This window comes from Melopsittacus undulatus, chromosome 10 (assembly GCF_012275295.1).
Source record: "Melopsittacus undulatus isolate bMelUnd1 chromosome 10, bMelUnd1.mat.Z, whole genome shotgun sequence".
Lineage (NCBI taxonomy): Eukaryota > Metazoa > Chordata > Aves > Psittaciformes > Psittaculidae > Melopsittacus > Melopsittacus undulatus.
The window spans coordinates 21,002,137-21,019,952 of record NC_047536.1 but is presented as its reverse complement, the minus strand read 5'-3'; the positions used below and the strand labels follow the sequence as shown (position 1 = coordinate 21,019,952).

At 54.0% G+C, this 17,816-nt stretch overlaps 2 protein-coding genes across 9 annotated transcripts in view; both read right to left on the bottom strand.

The window, feature by feature from the left end:
• The window catches only part of PLCG1 (phospholipase C gamma 1), a 41,745-nt gene extending 38,633 nt beyond the window's left edge, over nt 1–3,112 (bottom strand). For 5 of the 8 annotated variants that reach the window (XM_034066871.1, XM_034066874.1, XM_034066877.1 and 2 more), the window contains exon 1: nt 2,814–3,112. In XM_034066871.1, the coding sequence (XP_033922762.1) occupies nt 2,814–3,015 (202 nt within the window). In that variant the 5' untranslated portion in view covers nt 3,016–3,112. The remainder of the gene's footprint in view (nt 1–2,813) is intronic. The other 3 variants (XM_034066872.1, XM_034066875.1, XM_034066873.1) reach the window with 2 other exon arrangements.
• Nucleotides 3,113–8,410: 5,298 nt separating this feature from the next.
• Nucleotides 8,411–17,816, bottom strand: part of TOP1 (DNA topoisomerase I) — a 67,061-nt gene continuing 57,655 nt past the window's right edge. Inside the window, exons 14-21 of the mRNA XM_034066879.1 lie at nt 16,972–17,115; nt 15,399–15,584; nt 13,788–13,856; nt 13,082–13,196; nt 12,232–12,359; nt 11,071–11,165; nt 10,182–10,331; nt 8,411–9,829 (exon numbers count right to left, since the gene is read on the bottom strand). Coding sequence (XP_033922770.1) covers nt 9,727–9,829; nt 10,182–10,331; nt 11,071–11,165; nt 12,232–12,359; nt 13,082–13,196; nt 13,788–13,856; nt 15,399–15,584; nt 16,972–17,115 — 990 coding nt within the window. The 3' untranslated portion in view covers nt 8,411–9,726. The remainder of the gene's footprint in view (nt 9,830–10,181; nt 10,332–11,070; nt 11,166–12,231; nt 12,360–13,081; nt 13,197–13,787; nt 13,857–15,398; nt 15,585–16,971; nt 17,116–17,816) is intronic.

The following is a 17,816-nucleotide window of genomic DNA, read 5'->3' as shown; positions in this document are numbered from 1 at the left end:
TGGCCACCGATACAGGCCATCGATACAGGTTCAAGTCAGAGGACCCCACATGTGATGTATTGTGGATACACACCCCTTCCAAAGTGCCTAAAGCCCCAGGATCATTCCTATCTGGACAACTAACTTGTGTCCAGGGCAGGCTCCTTGCTGGCCTCCATGTCTCAAGATAGATTATGCCTTATTCCTTGTATTGTTCAAGGCCAGGTTAGACACAGGGGCTTGGAGCAAGCTGCTCCAGTGGAAGGTGTCCCTGCCCGTGGCAGGGGTTGGAACTGGATGAGCTTTAAGGTCCTTCCAACCCAAACCAGGCTGAGATTCTGTGAAACACAAAAACATTCATTACTGACCCTGAGCACAGCAATCTTTGCTCTGTAGGACACTGGTGGAGATGCCACCACATGTGAGAGAGCATCTCCCCTCCTGGCTGCTCTCCCCTGCTCATGCCCTCACTCACATTGCCAGTCAGGGCCTGACCAGAGCCACATCCACAAGCAAACCCCACTCTTCCCACCAGCCCCAGCCTCCGGCTCCCCACACCAGAGGAGCTTGTCTGCATGGGGAGACCTGCCTCGGTCATTGCTCATGGCTAAAACTGCCCTGCACAGGAGTGCCCTGACCAACTCCAGATCACTTCTGCCTGGTTCCCACCACTGCCATGTGAAGCCTAGTCTTGCAGGAGGATGTGAGCAGGAGGGGGATACATCAGTGTATCTGCCACAGGAGGTGGAGCTCTCACACACCTGGGCTTTCCCAGGCATCCTTTTTCCGCACATCCAAACAAAACTTGGGAAGTTGGCCAAGAACCTGGATCCTGCTGGTCATCAATCGCGTGGCTTTGCCTTGCCTGCCCAGACACAGTCACCATCTGTGTGCACAAGCCAGCATTCCCACCTGGAGCTCCCATCCTGCTGCCCAGGAAGTGCTAAAGTAAAGCTCTACCTCTCAGTCCTGTGAAGGAAATGGGTAAGAGAACGAGTGCTGCTCAGGGTGACAGCAGAGGAGGGGACCGAGGACAGGGCAAGATGCTCAGGCGCAGAGAGGAGGCCATAGGGAAAGCACCCAGCCCCACAGAGGTGGGGCTGAAGATGCAGAAGGTCTGCAGGCTCCTGCCCTGTTTCCACCTTGGCTCTCAGGGGGCTGTGAGAACAGCACGTGTGGCAGGAACGTGCTGGGAGCCCAGACCCATGGCCACCAGCCCGAGGCCTCACTGCAGCACAGCAGGGGAGCCTCAAGTCATTTTCACTGTCACATCTAAAGGAACATGAGGGAAGCAGCTGCCCTGCATTCCCCAGCTCCTGGTTTCCCTTCACTAGAAACCTGTGGATCCTGTTCCCGGTCCTGGGACCTCTCTGCTGTTACAGATCTACAGAGCACAGTGAGTCCTGGTGGCCACATTATCACCACTGTCACCATGTTTTGGTGCAGAAGTTAAAGTCCTCTCATCTTCCCTGAAGTTATGGTCCCAGCTTCACAAGGACAGCAGCACAAAGCTTAGGTCTGTCCATGGGATCATCACCCATGAGGACATCAGCGGGGACCTCTGTCCCACCATGGGCCCATGTGGTCTCTGCAGACACTGCCAGAAATCAGCGCCTGGCCAGCAGGACAAACGGGTGCTCTGCCTTAGTTTGGGAACATCTTCAACCCAGGGACCATGAGCACAGCATCTCCTTCCTCTCCCACTAACTCAACGCTCCCAGACACCGCTCAGGAAAGCCATGGGGGAGCTCCACATCCTGGGGGTGCTGAAGGAGCCCAAGGCTGCAAGATCTGCCTGGAGACTCCAAGGGTCTCAAGGCAAGCCAAACCCCAAACCAGAAGCACCAGCACTTTGTGGTCCTGCCATGGACACAAGCATCTTCTCCACCTCCTTTATTCTCCTGAGCAACACCACCACCACCCAACCTTTCCACCCTGGGTCAGCAACACTTTCAGGATAGGACAACAGCTCCTCCACGGCCCCAGCCACATCCCTCCACGTGGGGAAGACAGTGCCAAGGCCAACACCAGGACTTGCATCACCTCTCATCACCTTTGATTGTGCCCTCTTCCTCACCTCCAGCATCGAGCAGGGCCCCTGTCCCTGGTGCACACTGACGAGGAGCAGCAGTGACCTGGAAGCCAGCGCAAGGTTCGGAGTTTCCCGGCTGGGGCCTCCTGCGCTCTCCCCCTTCCCACACGTTTACTTGGTTCTACACCCACATCTCTTACGCATCTTCTCCTCTCCCTGCCCCTGCTTCAGGTCCACGCACAGGGCAGGGGGAGCCAGGAACGCTCCTGTGCCCGTACCCATGCCCGGGCAAGCTGCTCCTCACGGGGCCGACAGCCCCGGGCACACACACGGACGAGACGAGGGAAAGACATCACCGGGTTCGAGTTTTCTGCTTTTCTCCCTTTCCGCTTCACCACATCTGTTGCTCCAACCCCGAAATGGCTCAAACTGATCCCGCCTCCTTCCGAGGCTCCTGACGGCTCTTACCGAGGTGCCGCCCGGGAAACGGCACCTCGCTGATCCCAGGGGAAGTCCGATGCCGAAAGGGATGCGGAAAGTTGGGAGGCGGCGCCGGCCATGGCGGTACCCGGCAGAGCATCCCCCCGCTGCCGTGTACCGAGCGGCGGGTGCCGGCCCGGGGCAGGGAAACCGGACACTTCCCAGGGCACACACACCCCGAGGCCGGGATTTACCCATCCAGTTCCCCCCTCCCTCCCCGCACCGCTCCCGGGCCGGGGCCGCCCCGCACCCATCGTCCCGAGGGACCCGCAGCCCTTTTCCTGCCCTTCCCACCGCCACCCCCGGCCGCTCCCGCACTCACCCGCGCCCTCGGTCTTGTCGGAGCCGCGGCTCCAGGTGAGCTGCCGGGTCTCCAGCTTCACCTGGAAAGTTTTCCGCTCGGGTCGCTGCGACTTCTTGGAGTAGAAGAGGGTCATGACCGTGCCCACCTCCAGGCTGCGGCAGAGCTGCACCGCCTCCGCCTCGCTCGGGGCCCCGGCGCCGCTGCCCGGCCCCGCCGCCATCGGCGCCGCGAACAAAGGGAACGGGAAAGGGAATGGGAATGGGGAGCGGGAGCGCCCGGAGCGGCGCCGGCTCCGCGCTCAGCACCGCCCGCCGCGCCCCACGGCCGGGGGGAGCGGGAGGAGGGGACGGGGGAGGAAGGAGGAGGAGGAGGAGGAGCGAGGAAGAGGAGGGCAGGGAAGCGCCGGGAAAGGGGCGGAGAGCGGCCCAGCGGGGCGGGCGGGAGCGGGAGGAGCCGCCGGCGGTGCTTGGGGCTGAGTGGGGGGTCCCAGTGCGGCATCAGGGTACCGGGTACCCTCACCCTGCAGCACACCCGTAGCATCGGGGTACCCGTACCCACAGCACACCCGGCACACCGGAACACCCCATACCCCACAGTACGCCCCAAGCACGGGGGTAGCCCCGCACCACACACTTGTAGCACACAAAGGTCCCCAGTGTGCACCTCACACCCCCCAGCACAGGGCACTGTGAGGCCCTGGCCCCCGCAGCAGTTTCTGTGGGGTCCTGCATGTGCAGCGCACACACTTGAAGCCTGAGATTTCCCATCTACATGCGTGTATGTGCATGTGCATATGTATGTGTGTGTGTGCATATGTGTGTATATGTGTGTGTATGTATGTGTGCATGTATGTGTGTATGTGTGTGTGTATGTATGTGTGTGTGCATGTATGTGTGTGTGTATATGTATGTGTGCATGTATGTGTATGTGTGTGTATGTGTGTACATGTAAACACACAAGTGTGCGTCTGCAGGCTGTGGCCAAGCTGCCCTTATCTCCCCCTTCAGCCTGCAGGCAGATCGTGAAGGGGCGGCATTTACTACGTTACTGGGTGCACCCCACACACCACGGGCTCCCTCTGCCCCACTGCTCCTGGAGCACATGTGGCACACAAGCATACACGTGCACACGCGTGTACAGACATGTACGCACATGTGCAGACAGGTACACACATGGACACACATGTGCAGACATGTGCACACGCGTACACATGTGCAGACATGTATACACACATGCACACACATATGCAGGCATGCGCACACGTATGTGCACCCACATGTACACACACGTACTGGCATATATGCACACGTGTACACACACGTGCACACACATGTACGCACACATGTACGGACATATACACACATGTTCGTGCACATGTACACACATGTACACAGATATGTACGCGCACATGTACACACATGTAGGCACATGTACACGGACGTGTACGCAGACATGTACACACATGTACATACATGTACGTACACATGTATACACGTGTACACACATGTACAGACATGTACACGCATGTACATACATGTACACACATATATACGTACACATGTACACACACGTGCACACACATGTACGCACACCTGAGAGGCCCTACGAGGCCGTTCAAGATCCCCTCTGCTGTCTGGACATGGACAAGAGGAGCCGGAACACAACGGAGCTGCTGGTGCCCGGGTGCGGGCACAGGACCCTCGGCCCCGCTCCCGCCGGGCTGGCTCCTCGCTGGGCACCGGCCTCGCTCGGGACCGGCAGGAAGCAGCCGGCTCCCAATGGGCTGACAACGGCGGAGCCCGATGGGGACCTTGTTCTGGAGGCAGAAACCTGCGGAGGGAGCGTGGCACCAAACCCGGTAACCGCGGCTGCCCCAGTGCCTGATGGAGGCACCCGCCCATCCCCGCGCTGCCCACGGACAGGATGGGGACTGCGCTGGAGTTTGACTCCTGAGCCCCCACTGACTCTGAGCGCCAAGAACCGCTTCTGCCGGCACCCACCAGGCTGCAGCCACCGCCCCCGGCCCCGCAGGAAACCTCCATCACCTTCCTGTTATCCCGCTCGGCCCTTCCCGGGCTTTGCTCCGCAGCGGGGCAGACCCATTCTGCTTCCGAACAAGTTCTGTGGATCGCACGGCGGGGGGCGCTTGGGAACACCCCTGGGAACAGCTCTGGGAACACCCCTGGAACAGCTCTAGGAACACCCCTGGGAACAGCTCTGGGAACACCCCTGGAACAGCTCTGGGAACACCCCTGGAACAGCTCTGGGAACACCCCTGGGAACAGGGGCTTTCCCCTCCGAGTGGCTCCAGCGCTGGTGGGCAGCGAACGGGACCGGGGGCCGGGACAGCCCCGGTTGAGTGCGGGGTTCCCCCAGCTCAGCGCCCCCGGCACCAGCGCTGAGCACGGCGGCTCCCCAGGGCCCTGTGCCGGGAGGAGGAGACCGGGCCCCATCTCAGCACCGCAAACCCCCAGGAGCGGGGCAGCGCCAGGGGTCCGTGTCCGCTGCTGCTCTGCGCTGCCCGCTTGGGGCAAACGGGAAACCAGCCCCGGCTGGAGCTGGAAACCCTTGGGAATGCGGTGCCGGTGCTGTGTGATGGACACGGAGAAGCATCCATCCTGTTCTTGGCCGGGATGGGAGCAGACCCGCTGCAGAGTGGGGGCAAAGCTGTGCCCGCAGGCAGGAATGCACCCTAGCCTCCTGCCCCCTCCAGGCATCGGAACATCCTCTGGGATTAGAACCTGGCACCAGATGGGACACCTGCTGCAGGCCCAGGCTCCCTGTCCGCGCTTCCGATAGCATTCGGGGAGTGAAAACTTCTTTAAACCCAATTCACCTGGTTTCAATTCCCAACCCTGTATCCTGCTCCAAGGTGGATGGAGCTGCATCCAGCAGGCACTGCAGAGCTGCCCCCGGGCTCTGAGCCCTCCCTGCCACGGGATCACAATGTACAAGACCCAGCTTCACCTGAAATTCCCTGCTCCATGGTCCTGTCCCTGCTGCCACAGCTCCCTCTGTGCAGGTGCAGGAGCTGTCCCGGGGTGATGGCACTGGGGCAGGCAAGGACCAGGCACTGCAGCGCTGGATGCGAACCGGAATGCAGCGCATTGTGTGGTCCCTTCTCCACACACAGTGAGCCACTGGGATCTGGGAATTCTCCATTTACAGTGTGGGATGTGTGGTCTGACCCTGCTACAGCCCCTGCCCGGGACAGAGCTCCTGGTGGTATTCAGAGGGAGCCAAGCGCCTCTTCAAGGGTTGTTTTGGCACTGACATGCTTCTCCCTTCCTTGGTGGAGAGCCACAGCGCTCGCTCCCACCTGGCCCATCAGCCACGACCCCCAGTACTCCCAGGAGGATGTGGTGGAAGTGATGCTGGGGTAGCGGGTCCCCGTCCATGGGAGCACATCCCTCCCTGGGGAAGAAGCCCATTTCTCTGCTCAGCGGCAGGATATGGGGATTCAGTTCAGCCAGGTCTGACCAGGGCAGGGAGGGTTGTGTGAACAGAAGGGATGTTCCTGCGGGCTGCACTGCTCCCGGCACGGGCAGGTAGGAGCACAGGAGCCCTTTTCCCTCTCTGCTGGCATCTGCTCCACTGCATCTTGGAAAGGCCCCAGAGGGTGAACGGTGCCTCCCCTCCCACAGGCACAGCAAGCGCTGAGGACGCAGCAGGCGCTGCAGGAGCCTGCTGGAGGCTGCAGAACCCCCCGGGCTTTGGGTTCGGAACACCGGGATGAGGTGAGGTGCGTGTGCAGGAGCCAGGGCCCGCGCCTGCTCCAGGCTCCCCGGGGCCTGGGCTGCTCCCCAGTGCCAGGGAGATGGATCAATCCCTGCGGGCGGGAGGGATGGAGCTGGGGCTGCTCCGGCTCCAGCCGAGGGCTCCAGGCTCATGAAAGGCAGCAGAGGAACAGGGAAGGGCACATCCTGCTGCTCGTGTTCCCGCTGCACCAGGCCGGGGTTCCCCTGCAAGGAGGGAGGAGGCGCAGCGACCCATGGCGAGGGGTGCTGGCCTGGAGAACCAGGGACCGTGGCCCGATTGGTGAAGCAGGGAGGGGCAGAGCAAGGCAGTGACAGGCCACGTCCTTCCAGCTGGGAGGAGCATGGGAAGCCTCTGCCAGCTCCTGGGGTCCATCGCGTCTCCAGCAGGAGCTGAGGATCCCAGGCTTGTACAGCAGAGAGGAGACCAAACCCTGCTTCCTCCAGCTCCTTGTGCTGAGCAGTGCTTGGGACCCCAGAGCATCCCACTTCTCTAGCACCCCAGAGCATCCTGCTTCCCGCAGCATCCCAGCCCCACACACAGCCCCAGCCCCTCCGGCCTCCCTGCAGCCGTCCCTGCAGCCCTGGCTCCAGCATGGTGCTGTGGTCACGCTGCTTTTGGCCAGAGTAGGGACGTGGTTGCCAGGCTCCTGGCACAAACAGCAATGCAGGAAACGCTCCCATCAGCTACACAGAGTGAAGGAAAACCAGCATGCTCACACTGCCCTTCCTCGTGCTTCCCAACGAGCCCTTTGCAGCGTGTCCTGGCTCATCCCAAAGGATGGCTGCCAAGGCAAGCACCATCCATCCAACCACCCCTGCTTCCGGCTGGAGCCCAGCTGGTCCGTGCCCTAGCTTCTGCTGCCTCTGGTCATTTCCTATTTCACTAAAGCAATGGTCTCCACTTCCTAGGATCTCGAAGGGCCCCAAATGCAAATGTTAAACCACATCCCTGATGTTCCCACTAACCCACAGCAGCACAGCCAATGTGTCCCAGGCAGGATCTTCCCCCAGTGCCTGCAGCCATGCCACAGAGCTCCAGGCTGCTGCTCAGATAGGCTCCAGTAGGACCAAGCAGCTTTTTAGGAGGGAGTGAAATCCCTCAGGTAATTCCTGCTGGGGTGGGCACAGGAGCTGGGCACGCTCAGGGAGCCTGGAGGGTCAGGCTGCAGGTTTAGGGTGCATTATTCAACCACGCTTCCCCTGGGGCTGCACAAACCAACCCAGAGCAGTGGGAGGGATCTGGGAGCCAGAGCTGAGGGACCACCTCCAGCCCCAGGTTACCCTGAGCTCAGGAGCAGCAGCAGGACCGTGGGTTGATGTGATGCTCCATCAGCTCCTAGTGCTGTGCCAGGGCTCCAGAACACCCCTTGTGTGCTGCAGGACCAGCTTCTGCCCCCACCAAGGGTCTGGCTGCGTGAGCACAGAGCCACCAGGCCTGTCATTAGTTACCAAACCATGAAGGCAACACTGGGCAACACTGCCCAGAGAAGCTGTGGCTGCCCCATCCCTGGCAGTGTTCAAGACCAGGTTGGACACAGGGGCTTGGAGCAAGCTGCTCCAGTGGAAGGTGTCCCTGCCCATGGCAGGGGTTGGAGCTGGATGAGCCTTAAGGTCCCTCCCAACCCAAACTAGGCTGTGGCTCTGTGATCAGCAGTTGTAGAAGCATTTTCCCTCCCAGAAGCCTGGTGTTGTTTTGGATCAGGGGCATCACTGTCAACCCACGTGATGAAGCCCCCAGTGGGTCAATCCCGTCCCCTGTTCCCTGCCATGGCCTCGACCTCCTTCCTGCAGCCCGGTGTGAAGGGAAGTTGCAGGGAGCCGAGGGGCTTGTGGCACAGACCAACCGGACACCAGAGCACAGGTCAGTTGTAGGAATTTATTTTAAATAACCTACAGTTGATTAAAAGGGAATTCATGATAAAAATAGAAGATACTTGTTGAGGAAAGGCTGCGGGAGATGGGCTTCGCACACACACTACGCTAACAATGCCTCTAAGACTAATGATTATAGCAAAAAAAGGTTTCACATTAAAATTCTGCTTTTTAATTTTTTAAAATTTTTTTTACACAATTACAAAAGAAAAAAATAAAAGCCCTAAAATCTCGATTTATTTCCTTTTTTTATGGTTTTTTTTTTGACCAATGCTCATTTCCCTCGAAATTTATTGACCTGTGAAACATCTTTTGTACAGGATAAAATCTTTCAAGTAAAAGAGGGGAGCTGGGCTTAGAAAAAAAGGGGGGAAATAAAGGACACACAGTCTGCCCGAGCTAACAAGTAGAGTCATGAAGTGTTCAGAGCGCGTTCAGAACAAAGGGTGACGGGAATGTCCTTTGCTGCCAATGTCACTTCTCCTTGTCACTTCTCCTGAGCCCCACACACGGCCCTTCCCCCCCTGTTCCCCAAAGCTACAACTGCTTGAAGAAAACAAAAAATAAACCCACCCAAAACCTGCTTAAATATTTTTAATAGACTTAAAAGAAATAAAAATTCACATTTGAGAAAGGAACACTCGAGTTGAGAGGCCGCCTTCCCGGCGCGCTTTGCTCTGAACACGGCGGGGGGAGGTTTGGTATTCGTGTGCCAATGGCACGACTGCTCCAAGTGACAAATTGGGAAGGATTTGGGAATTCCCATGACCATAGTGGCAGCTCTAAGAGGTGCGTTGGGTTCCTTACATTTTGCTTCTTTGTTAAATCCTGGAATGGGGCTGGGAAGGAGGGGGGGGAGGGGTCAGGAGTCCATTTTCTATTAAAATATAGAAGTTATTGCAAAACCCTAACTGTAAAAACGCACCAATATAACTGGAGTTTGTATACAGTAGCTAAAGAGTCCCACGCTCAGTGTGATGGTGAATTTGCCTGGCGGAAGGTTGACAAATCCCCCATCCACTTGCCCTGCCTCCAGAGAAAACCCACCCAAACCAGACAGATAGAATTTGGATCTCTGAAACATGTTAAATAAGTTGTCCATAGGACAACTGGCTCAGCTCTTTTAGGATATTTCCAGGTTATGCTTTCTGCAAGATGTTGGCTGTTGTATCTGATGCTCACTTGCCCCTTTCCTCCCCCTTCCCCAGCATCCAAGGACAAGTAAGGCTCACAGTTTTATCAATCTCCCTAAAAACCAGGCTACTCCCTTTTCCCATAAAATTCAGCTCATTAAAAACAGGTTAAAACTCATAGTCCTCCTCTGCCATGTCGATAGCCCACGCAAACTTCTCCCGCTGGGTTTTGTTATAAATCTTCTCTATAGGAATTCCCCACTTCTTACACCTGCAGGAGAGGAGACACTGTTAGAGTCACACCACACAGGCACCTCCCAGTGCCCCAGCACCTTCCTAAGCTCTGCTCATCACAAACACCACCCAGCAGAGCACAACCAGACCCTGCAGCTCTCCCACCCATCATTCCCAGCACGGTGCTGGTGGTGGCTACCATGTCACACTTGCATCAAGAGACTTGTAGCCTCCTGGAACCAGCTGAAGATACAAGAGAAGGCCACAGAGACAGAGGTGTCTGGCAGCTCAAGGGCACTGCTCTGCCACAGCCCTTGCTTCCTAACTGGGGGGGACACCACAGAAATGAAGGGATGGTTCCTTCCAGCACACCCCAGGCAGATTCTTACCAAGCAACAGAGATCCTGGGATCCAGATAGTTGAGTTTGGAGGTGCCCAAAGCAATCTGCTTGTTCTCCTCCCTATCTGTAGCCTGAACCTCCAGCTTCATCAGTTGCTCCTCAATCCTCTGCACTGCCTTCTTCTTGCTCTCCACTGTCCTAGGGTGGGAAAGAAGCAAATCACTTAATTCCTCTATGCCCTGCTAGGCTGAAGCTGGCAGCACTGTGGAAACCCCAAGGGCCTCTGCTCAAGGTAAGCAATGCCACCAGCCACAAAGGGCAGCTGTGTCAGCACAGACGGTGACACAAACCACTCAGCACATGCAATTAAGAACCAACATGTTCCAAGAGGCACAGCAGAAATCCTGAGCAGCAGTTTTGTTTTAAGAGGTTGGAAGCAACAGCCTGAACTCTACTGGTGCTATATCCACTTCAATCCCCTCCCGCAGCAACAGCCATGTTGTGGTCCTGCTCTCAGAGCCCCCTTCACTCAGCACCCCTGTGGTTACCCTGCAGAGCCCCACGCAGTTCACCAGCTGCACACAGATGTGCATGTACAATCGTGTACTCGTGGCTCTCTGCTACAACAGCAACGCTGCACACTGGAGACAGTTCTCTGCCTGCTCCTCGGCAGCAGGGTGCTTGAGCACTGGCTGGTGCTCAGCTCAAAGGGCTGAGACACAGAGGAGATGTCCTGGGGGAGATCAATGCCAGTGACATCAGCAACTGCAGCATCAGCATGAAGGCCGTTTCTTCACAAACAGAGCCAGGAGGGAATAAGAAAGCCTCAGGAAGCCTTCCCAGATCACAGGCTGGGCAAACAGAATACAGGGTTAAGGACCCATTTGGAGCTGAGAGTACTGGGAGCAGTGCACAGCCTAGTTAACAACAGCCTTACTTTTTAGACTTCTCATCCCTCCGGACCTTGGCATCAGCTTTGGCGCTTTTCAGTTCTCTCCTGGCATCAGCTAACTGCTCCTTCTTGGCATCGATCTAGGAGAGGCAAAACCAAACAGCAGCACTGTGAATAAGCTGCTGACAACTGTGGTAGCATCATCCAGGGAGAGAGTCTGTGACCACGTTCAGCATGTAGCAGTGGTCAGACACACTCCTGCAGGACAATGAGGCCATTTGCCTTCACAGCAAAGCCTGGTGTGGTGAAAGATTTCCCTCACAAAACAGGGCCCCACTCGTATCTGAAGACAAGGTGGTGCTGGGAGCTTCCTCACACCACTGTAAGTAAGCAGGTGAAGTAATTTGCTTGGCCTGGGACTGGCCAACAGCCCTTCCTTGATAGCCTCCACCGCATCCTGCCACTACCAGCTCTCTGAGGGCAGCACGGGAGGATGATCCCTGCTCCCTCAGCAGGAATCACTGATTGCCCCAGACCCTACAGGCTGAAAGCTGTTTGTTCAGGCTTCAGGCAGTTCTTCTCCAGTCAGTTTAGGATTCAGGGAGATTTAGCATTTTGCACCCCCTTAAACATCCCCAAGCTCTAAGGTCTAGGATGAAGGCAGCCATGTTAGGTGTTACAGAAGCAGGGGACACTGCAGTGCCAAACCAAAGTCCTTATTGTGAAGGTTATTCTAAAGCCAGACCAGGAACAGACCTAACCCCTTTGGACCTCATGGCCTTCACCAGAAACAATCTGCAAAGGAAGAGGTCAAGTCAGAGGGGCATCATGTACCATGTACACAGCCTGTCCTGACACCGGCCTGGGAGCTATGCAACAGGAGTGGGTGCCCACTCTGGGTTCCTGAGGGGACACGAGTCAGAGCTAGAGGCTGCTGCTCTGAAGCTTCAGTGGCCGCAGAACACAGCTATGGCAGGAAGGGCACACTCAGAGGGCCTGGTCTTAGTCTTTGTAAGTAAAAGACAGCTCCAGACTGGAAGGTGTCGCTTTCAGTGCACTGCTCCTCTCCAAGCAGGCCCAGCTCTGGTGCAGCACTGACAAACTCCTGACAGGGAAAAGCTACACCACAAGTGGAAGGAATGTGACCCCCAAGATGCAGCCCTTGGAGCCCTGCTCCAAGCCGAGAGCTGGGCAAGAGGGGGGTACCTTGCTCTGCAGGTTCATCATGGACTTCTCGAAGGTCTTTGGTGGAGCCCTCTGATGGTTACATAAGATGGCAACCGCTCTGTTGGCACGGTTGTAGGAGAGGATCTTCGCTGGGATGTTGTCATCCGCTGGAAAGCACAAGGAAGTGGTGAGCAAGTGGGTCCTCCAGAGCTGTGCAGCCCCAGCCAGGGTCCCACTGCCTGCAAGCTCAAAGTCACTGCAGAACTGACCTTCCCTCTGATGGACCAGGCTCAACTCTGCACTCTAATCACCGTCAAAGAGCCTGAACACTTCCATCCTGGGCCCTGACTCTTTCTGGGATGGTTTATTCACTAGCAACAAAGACACCATTTGCCATTCGAGAGAGGGGAAGCAATCCCATGCTCAGCAGAGGACAGCAGGACCATACTGCTCAAGAGACACTGCTGGGCCTCACAGATACAACATGCCCGCTCTGTAAAGCTATTAAAGTGCTTAACAGAGAGGTTGTGAATGAGCAGACAAGAAACATGTTGCTGTTGCAGATCCAGCTGCCCTGCCTGCCACCTACACCACAGAAAGCAAGAGACTAGGTAAAGAACAGGGACAAAACAGCAGGCACACCTTAGGGGTGTGCTCCCAGGCCAGCTCTGCCCTGCCTAGTGCTGGGTTGCTCCATTACCCCACAAGATTGTGTGGCAGCAGATTTTGGCAGATTTGAGCAGACCTCAGCTGTCTGACATTTGCACTGGAACATATGATGCACATGAGGAAGTGGTGTAGATATAAGACCTGTGGCTAAGTCAAGGAAGCCAGGTCTGTGTGACAGGGTAAGATCTGTTCCCCTCACAGTTTCAAGGGCAAGACTTACGATTGGTGAGCTCCTTGAGCTGCTGCTGTAGCGTGATGGAGGCATTGTAAGTACGGAATACCTTGGCTGTCAGTCCCTCCATAAGGTCTTGAAGGTGTTTATTTAGGATACTGGTCTAAGGAAGCAGAAAGGAGATGATAGTTAGCAGTACAATTGGCTACACTTGTGAAATCTCTGCACACAGCTGACAAAGACATGTAGCTCACAGCTCAGGCCTGGTGCACACAGAGCTGACCACAATAGAATGTCCACAACATTACTGAAACCACACAAAAAGGGAACAAAAAACCATCAAGTATTAGATTAGGTATCAAGTAACCACAAACAGCCAGAAAATTCTTCAGTGTGGAGGTTTTGCTTCCCAGTAGGTAGTAATGTGCCTGTTCCATCCCAGGAAAGGTGCCTGAGCCACCACTGTGCTCCCATAGAGGGAAATGTGCAGATGGGGATGGCATCTGAAAACGTCACCTCACACAATCATCACGTCCTGAGTCAGAGCCAGCCATGATCAGCAGGACCAAAGCCATGGATCTGTGGGCATAGCACACAACAGGCAACACACTGAGACACTCCCTGCTCTGAGGTCAGCTCTGGAGGAAAACTGCCACTGAAACCACTTCTGGAATAGATCAACTCCTACTGCCTTGTGCAGAGTGAGCCTGTTCTGGTGCTCTACCCCATCCTTCACTGTTAACCATGTGCTTACATTGAGGCGGTCAAAGAGATCATCCTCAGGCTGCTTGTTCTCCATGAAGAGCTGAAGATTCTTAAACACCTGCAGGAAAATCAAACAAGAAACTTGAAGTACATGGAGCAGACAGCTCTGGGAACCAGGAATACATCAGGAACAACACCACTGGGAGTCACTTCCACTGCTTTCAGGAGAAGTGACGATGCTGGATGTTACTTCCCAGCAAGCAAAGACCCATTTTCTCAGTTCAATGCTTGTGTTGAAGGTTGCTCCCCAGCAACAGGAGTCCTGAGCATTCAATGCCCTTTATACTCATCCTTTAGATCAAGACTGCAGGAGACCCAATTCTGCTTCACCTTAGCTGCCTAACAGAGAAAGAGACCCTGAAGCTACCACCCTTTCCCATCATTATTCCAGCCAGAGACCACTGAGCCATTTCCCATGGAGTGAAGCTACCAAACCTCAACCCTTCTCACTGCTGCATTTTTCACAGAATTTCATTCTGAACAAGCCTCTCTGAGGTGGGGACAATAATCAAACAGATTGATTATACAGAGACCACAAACCCCAGCTCCAAATCCCCAGTCCCAGCTTCTCAACAACACTCATTTTTCTACTGTAGACACCTAATATACAAAGATTTCTAGTTCTACAATAACCAATTCCCCATTGCAAGCATTGAAGACACCAAGAGATACCACCACCAACAAACTTAAACAGGAAAAATGTTTTCTTCTTTAAACAAGGAAGTACAAATTCCACTCTGTGGCAGCCACAGTTTGGGTCTGCTCCCCAAAGGCCAATATTTACTGCTAACTGTCCTTACAACTATCCCAGCGTCACACCTGCGGTATCTAACACACTGTGCTGCCTGCAGAGCTGTGGGCCACATGCAAAGGTCTTACACCTACACAAAAACGAAGTCTTTTTGGATGGTGCCCTCCAGGCTCACACTGCTGGATGGGGATTTATCCTGGGAGGAGGTCAAGATCACAGCAGATGTGAAATTGGTGAATGACCAAGAAATAAAGGAACACCGCCTAAGAACGATGTTCTGGTTGGCAGATACCAAGGTTCATAGGCCAGAAGTATCAGTGCATCCACTCTGTATGCTCTGGAGCACCTGAGATAAGAACTCAGTGAGGGCTCAGCTCCAACATGAACAGAACTGTGACAGAGGAGCGAGAGTACCATGAAAGCCCAAGTCAAAAAGCTCCAACAGTGCCACCCAGTACTCTGCTTCAGAACCTCTTATGTTACTTGTCATATGGGCCTGGAACTCTTCCACCTACAGGTGACAAAGGCAACTCTGCTGATCAGAACAAGACCGAAGAAACTCATCTAACAGAGCTGTTAGAGTTATGCTATGCCAGCTCTTGACACTGAGATCACAGGGAAGAGCAGCAAGATCTGTATTTCATCTGATGGGTAACGTCACACCACCTCGGTGTGTGTGTGCAGGTTCATCCTCTGTGGCACTGCCAATAGAAAGGGAAGGGCATTAACTGACTTATTTTCTGGCTAGGAATCTGACCAGTGATGAAGCACCCTGCTATTGCCATAAAAACTGTGTTGACCACGTTACTGCACCATTCAGGCTGTGTGTATGCTGGGGAGGTGCCTTACCCTCTTCTCAACAGGGACTTTGTTGTAGTATCGGATGGAATCTTTTCCAAGGAAGTCAAACTCAACCACGTATTCCTGGCCATCCAGTTCAGGATGCAGCTTGATGTGTTCTACTCTCAGGGAGCAGCAACCCACGGTGTCAGCTGTCTCTCCTTCTTCTTTTTCATTACCAGCTCTCAGGGCAAGCTACATTTATATTAAGGCAAGAAAAGTCAGAAGCATTCCAAACCATTCCTGCAAATGTACAGATGCTATAAATTTTCAGACCCTGCCTAGGATCAGCAGTGTCCAGAGGAAAAGGAAAAGGGAGAAAATGCATTGAGTGGATTAAATTAACACTTGTAAAAATTCTAATAAAAACAACCTCAAGTTATCTTTAAATCTGTTTTAAATAATCCCAAGGCCACAAATCTATCAATCTACCAGAACACAACAAGGGCCAATGGGTTCAAGCTTACACAGGGGAGATTCAGGTTGGGTATAAGGAAGAAGTTCTTCCCTGGGAGGGTGCTGAGGTGCTGGCACAGGGTGCCCAGAGAAGCTGTGGCTGCCCCATCCCTGGCAGTGGTCAAAGCCAGGTTGGACACAGGGGCTTGGAGCAAGCTGCTCCAGTGGAAGGTGTCCCTGCCTGTGGCAGGGGTTGGAGCTGGATGAGCTTTGAGGTCCCTTCCAACCCAAACCAGGCTGGAATTCTGTGATTCTACACCTCATTTTTAATTTAAATGTAAAGCAAGATCTATACCAACTTCTGCTCATGAGGTAACTCAAGCTATGGAACAGCTTTTTCAATTTCTAATGGAAATCCATTTCAAAGCACTTGGTGTGTTAAAACCCAAACTGACTTCCATGTGAACTGAACCTGATACAAAATCACACAGTTCAGGTGTTCATCTTGATTCTATCTCTGCACTGCATGCTAAACAAATGCACTTTAACTAGCATACAGAGCACTTGGGGTTAGATACATCACCTAAGGCTACATTTGGCTGCATTAACATTGTTTAACAGCACTGGACAAACCATTTTCTCTTTTTTTTCTTTTTTTTGGGAAAAACCTTCAGTGTTCCTATGAAACCACAATTATTCAAATCCAATCCCCTGGTTTCCACCAATTTAAAAAAAAAACCGGTTAACTCAGGTGGGCACAAGACCACCAGGGCAACAGCTCTCTGGGAACTGGCTTTAAGCAGCTTTAAAAGCATCAAGACAACTGCATTATTGTGAAACCTCACAAGTGTGACCTCAAACTGAAGAGGTGACAAAGCAGCAGAAATTCCCAGCCGGAAAGCTGAAACAGCTGGAGACAAAAGGTGCACACAAACCTCCCAGTAATCCAACTGGGCTGCTCTGGAACCAGGCTGTGAATTTTGCCTGAACTAAAACAATGCTGCCTGAAATAGCCACGCTCAGTACAATAGTTTAGTGCTCTGGATTCCAGGTAATGGGAAGGAAAAGGAGATGGGAGCCTGCCCACCAGGAAGTCTCAGGATACCTCAGTAACTGGCTCAATTGTGCCTTAGGAGCTGCCAGGCAGCATTCCAGCAAGCCGGGAAGGTAAGAGGAGTGTGCTCACTTTGTCGATGAAGTAGAGCGCCACGGCCCGCTGCCGCACTTTCATCTCTTTGGATTTCCAGTCTTCTCGATACTGGTTTCGGATTTTATCTACACACTTCTTCAACCTCCGAGCTGTCTCATACTTCTGCCAGTCCTTCTCACCCTGCACAAGACATCAGAACACAGTGTTAGTCAGCAGGCAAAGGCCCAGTTCTGATCTGCAGCTCAAGGCTCCGCAAGTCTGCGTGTGGCAAACGGATTCAGAGGACAAAGCACAGCTCAGCTTCAGACTCTGCTGCCACGCAGCTGTGGGGAATGCTGATTTCCATGATATTTAATGCTTCCATGGAAGCCACTACAAAGACACAAAAAAGATATTATGTCTTTCCTGCTTCTCAGCATATAAATGGTTTCCTCTGCTTTATTCAGATGACACTTATGCTCTTTCAGCTGTGTAATTAAGATCCATAAAATGTAAAAGCAACTTCAACAGTTCATCATCATTATTATATATTTGGGTCATGGCAAAAAGAGGTCATGAACTCACAGGGAACAGAGATTTTCCTTATATTTGCAAGAGAAACCCCTTGCTTCCATCCAGGAAAAATTCTCTTCTAAAAAGACTTGACGAGAGGAATTTTCATCTCACCCCTGATACTGAAGCCTCATCATCTTCCAGCAGGTTTTCACTGCTTGTAAGGAATTGATCCATTAACTGCTTACCTGCTCTCACAGCAGGCTTTGGTTTTCTTCAGTCCTTACAGCCTTCTCAGCCAGCAGCCTGGCCACATCTTTCATTTTACAACTGACAAATGAGCAGCCCACAGTTAGAACTTCACCACCTGATCAGGCAGAGGGAGTCAG